This window comes from Vulpes lagopus, chromosome X (assembly GCF_018345385.1).
Source record: "Vulpes lagopus strain Blue_001 chromosome X, ASM1834538v1, whole genome shotgun sequence".
Lineage (NCBI taxonomy): Eukaryota > Metazoa > Chordata > Mammalia > Carnivora > Canidae > Vulpes > Vulpes lagopus.
In genome coordinates this window covers 87,983,805-87,988,467 of record NC_054848.1, presented here as the reverse complement: position 1 = coordinate 87,988,467, position 4,663 = coordinate 87,983,805, and the positions used below count along the sequence as shown (strand labels likewise).

At 42.9% G+C, this 4,663-nt stretch overlaps 1 protein-coding gene across 1 annotated transcript; it reads left to right on the top strand.

Annotated features, from left to right (window-relative positions):
* Positions 1-254: 254 nt before the first annotated feature.
* On the top strand, positions 255-937 carry LOC121483252 (U1 small nuclear ribonucleoprotein C-like). The gene has a single exon (XM_041741640.1). The coding sequence runs from the start codon at positions 287-289 to the stop codon at positions 764-766; it is 480 nt and encodes a 159-aa protein (XP_041597574.1). The 5' UTR covers positions 255-286; the 3' UTR covers positions 767-937.
* Positions 938-4,663: the final 3,726 nt, after the last annotated feature.

The following is a 4,663-nucleotide window of genomic DNA, read 5'->3' as shown; positions in this document are numbered from 1 at the left end:
ATCTTTTGTTTCATTTGGATCATATTTCTCTGCGTCATTTTTTTTTTTTTTACTTTTTTGATTTGTTTGTTTGTTTTTAAAGATTTTATTTACCTATTTGACAGGGAGAGAACACAAGGAGGGGGAGTGGCAAGCAGAGGGAGAGGGAGAAGCAGGCTCACCACAGAGCAGGAAACCCAAAGCGGAGCTCAATTCCAGGACCTTGAGATCATACCTGAGCCAAAGGCAGACGGTTGGCCATTTCCGGGCGGCACGGGACAGAGTGGCCAACGGCCTGCAGAGCAACATGCCTAAGTTTTATTGTGACTACTGCGACACATACCTCACCCATGACTCTCCATCTGTGAGAAAGACACACTGCAGTGGTAGGAAACACAAAGAGAATGTGAAAGACTACTATCAGAAATGGATGGAAGAGCAGGCTCAAAGCCTGATCGACAAAACAAGTGCTGCATTTCAACAAAGAAAGATACCTCCTACTCCATTCTCTGCTCCTCCTCCTGCAGGGGCAATGATCCCACCTCCCCCCAGTCTCCCGGGTCCTCCTCGCCCTGGTATGATGCCAGTCCCCCATATGGGGGGCCCTCCCATGATGCCAATGATGGGCCCTCCTCCTCCTGGGATGATGCCAGTGGGACCTGCTCCTGGAATGAGGCCACCTATGGGAGGCCATATGCCAATGATGCCTGGGCCCCCAACGATGAGACCTCCTGCTCGTCCCATGATGGTGCCCACTCAGCCAGGAATGACTCGACCAGACAGATAAGGAGAGACAGGAACCTCTTTATATTCATTTTATATTACTTGTTCTACTTCACCAGGAGATCATGGTGCTGTGACTCTGGGTGTTTTCTAACAGCATGACAAGGAAGACTTGCTTCCCCTTCCTATCAAAGAGAGAATAGTTTTTGCAGGGGAATAGTGAGACAAAAAAAAAAGGGCAATTTTCATTTGTATTGTGAAATGTGAAAATAAAATTGTCAACTGTTTTAGTTAAAAAAACAACAACAACAACAAAAAAAAACAAAGGCAGACGGTTAACCAACTGAGCCACCCAGGCACCCTTTGGGTTTGTTTCTATCAGTTAGATCAAAGAGCTACCTCTCTCAGTCTTAAAGGTTTGGGTAGGAACACCCTTGTGTAGACTGCATGGAGCTTACACAAGTATGCTGAGCCACCTCAGCATCCCGAATTTCTTTTTTAAAATGTATTTTTCATATATATGCACACACGCAGGTATAAGTAATCATTACACTCAGTGTGGGGCTCAAACTCACAACCCTGAGATGATCAAGAGTTAGATGCTCTACTGCCTGAGCCAACCAGGTGCCCTTCTATGAATTTCTTTTTTACATTCAGATTTTGTCCTGTTTTTACTCTTTCCCATTCAGAAATAGCCAGCTTCACTTTAGGACAAAATTAATTTCTTTTTCTTCAATGTAATGCATCTCCATTCCTTATACCTTATCTTACTGAAAATATAGATTCTTCTTTCCTTGCATAAAGAGATGTTCCCCTTATCATTTCTAGTAGCTTTAATTACATATATTAGAATTTTTAATCTTTAAAAACTTTATTTTCTACTGAAAATTAAGAAGTAAACAATTATGGACTGGTTTTTTTTTTTAAGATTTTATTTATTTATTTATTCATGAGAGACAGAGAGGCAGAGACACAGGCAGAGGGAGAATCAGGCTCCATGCAGGGACTCCATCCTGGGTCTCTAGGATCATGCCCTGGGCCAAAGGCAGTGCTAAACCGCTGAGCCACCCAGGCTGCCCTATGGATTGTTTCTTATGCTAGCATTCTATAGCTTGGCAAATACAGAAATAATTTTTGTAATTTTTAGAAACATATGCTTTCTCATTGTAAATTTTTCAGTATGGCACAAAGCATGTTTACTACTGGACCCAAATATTGTTAGTTCCTCTGTAAAGGAAGCCAAAAGTTGATATACCTATTCTCCACCCCCTCCTTTTAAAAGATTTTATTTATTTATTTGAGAGACAGAGTGAGCCAGAGAGAGAGCACAGGAGCAGAGGGCAGAGGACAGAGGGAGAGGGAGGAAAGGGCTCTCCTGCTGAGCAGGGAACCCGATGTGAGGTTCAATCCCAGGACACTAGGACCATGACCTGAGTTGAAGGCAGGCATTTGTTTAATCTACTGAGCCCCCAGGGTCCCTGGATAAACTGATTTTTAGTAATGTTTCAGTATTTTAGTTTATTTGGAGATGATCTAGTTATTCAATAAATTAGCCTTAACTCATCATTTAACTTACTTACAAAACTTTAAGTTTTCGGGTAACCATAAGATTTTGGAAACTTTTTGATCCTAGGGTCCTAGGATTAAGCCCTTAATCTGGCTCCCTGGGATGCCTGGGTGGCTCAGCGGTTAAGTGAGTCTGCCTTTGGCTTGGGGCGTGATCCTGCACCCCCAGAATTGAGTCCTGCATCAGGCTCCCTGCATGGACCCTGCTTCTCCCTCTGCCTATGTCTCTGCCTTTCTTTCTGTGTCTCTCATGAATAAATAAATAAGATTTTTTTTAAAAAGTCCATTAAAAAATAAATCAATCAAATTTTAAACTAGCTTTTAGGGGGATCCCTGGGTGGTTCGGTGGTTTGGAGCCTGCCTTTGGCCCAGGGTGCAGTCCTGGGGTCCCAGGATCGAGTCCCGCATCAGGCTCCCGGCATGGAGCCTGCTTCTCCCTCTGCCTCCCTCTGCCTGCCTCTCTCTCTCTCTCTCTACGTCTATCATAAATAAATAAATAAATAAATCTTTTTTTTTTTAAATTTTTTATTTATTTATGGTAGTCACACAGAGAGAGAGAGAGAGAGAGAGAGAGAGAGGCAGAGATACAGGCAGAGGGAGAAGCAGGCTCCATGCACCGGGAGCCTGACGTGGGATTCGATCCCGGGTCTCCAGGATCACGCCCTGGGCCAAAGGCAGGCGCCAAACCGCTGCGCCACCCAGGGATCCCTTAAAAAAATTTTTTTAAATTTATTTATTATAGTCACACACACAGAGAGAGAGAGAGAGGCAGAGACATAGGCAGAGGGAGAAGCAGGCTCCATGCACCGGGAGCCCGACGTGGGATTCGCCCTGGGTCAAAGGCCCAGGCACCAAACCGCTGCGCCACCCAGCGATCCCTATTTATTTATTCATGAGACACAGAGAGAGAGAGAGAGAGGCAGAGACACAGGCAGAGGGAGAAGCAGGCTCCATGCAGGGAGCCCGACGAGAGACTCGATCCCGGGTCTCCAGGGTCATGCCCTGGGCTGAAGGCGACACTAAACTGCTGAGCCACCCGGGCTAAATAAATAAATCTTTAAAAAAATAAAATAAACTAGCTTTTATTCACTGAAGATTATCTTAGATCATGTGGACTTGAAAAAACCCATAAATATTATGTAAGGTTTCCTATTTTTTAAAAAAGATTTTATGTATTTACTCATGAGAGACACAGAGAGAGAGAGGCAGAGACACAAGCAGAGGAAGAAGCAGACTCCACACTGAGCAGGGAGCCTGATGTGGGACTAGATTCCAGGACCCGAGATCACAACCTGAACCAAAGGCAGATGCTCAACCACCAAGCCACCCAGGTGCCCTAGTTTTCCTATTTTTAAGAACTCTAGGAATCCTTCCATATAAGCATTAGAAGGCTTTTTCCCCCTCTGGGTACATAGTTTTATTGTAGTTTAGGGGAGAGGGCCTAAAAAACTTCCTATCAGCTTCCAATTTAGCCAACTGCTGGAAGAAAATCTCTTTATATATCTCTTCAGTTTTTAGCTGAGATGAACAGTAAATATTTTTGGCAGTATTTAACAACCCTTTGGACTCCAAAGACATTTAGAAAGAGGATGCAGAAGATATTTTGTTTTCCTTTCTCCATTGCGTACTACTGATAGAGATCTAGGAGAGTCAACTCTACTAAGAATTCTCACCCTTAGCCAGCTTTAGTTAGCTTCCCCGGGATCCCATCTAGAGGTTCCAAGTGGGGTTTAAAATAGAGTGTAACTCCAGTATCAACTAGAATTCACCCAGGTTTTTCATTCATTTGTAGTTTCCCCTTCGCTGTTTAAGGGAATAATGTAGCATCTTGCTAGAAAATTCCTGAAAGTCTCATCAACTCTGGGAAGGGCCCATATGTGATCCTTTCTTGGAGCATAGATTTAGGATTGTCTGTAAGGCCACTGATTCGGTGGATTTTGTTTATAGTCTTTTCCCAAAGAGCAAAGTCCTTACTGCTTATAGTGGTCAGACCAGTGGCCTCTCATCCTAGTTTCTGCCATTTTATCAATCTATTAGAAGATAATACATTTACAAAGATTTTTGAGGGTGCTCTGTGGGTTTAGGAAATCTTTAAAAGTATGGCCTTTGGCCAGGGAGTGAAAGATAGCTGAACAGGATCACCTGTAGCCTTAGATGGTCTTGTAAAAGGAAAAGCTGTTTAATAGCCTTTTCAAAGTGAAAACAAGCTATTTAGACAGAGTATTACTGAAATAAGTACTCAGATAAAGTAAGATAGAGGTAAGTGGTAGGGGTTATTACATCAGTCTTACAGTCTTTTATTTTAGGTACCTCTTATGTTTTTCATTTTTCATTAGCCTTTCACAACAGACCTTTCATTATAGGTATTTTGGAATTTTGAAGCACTTTGGAGGTT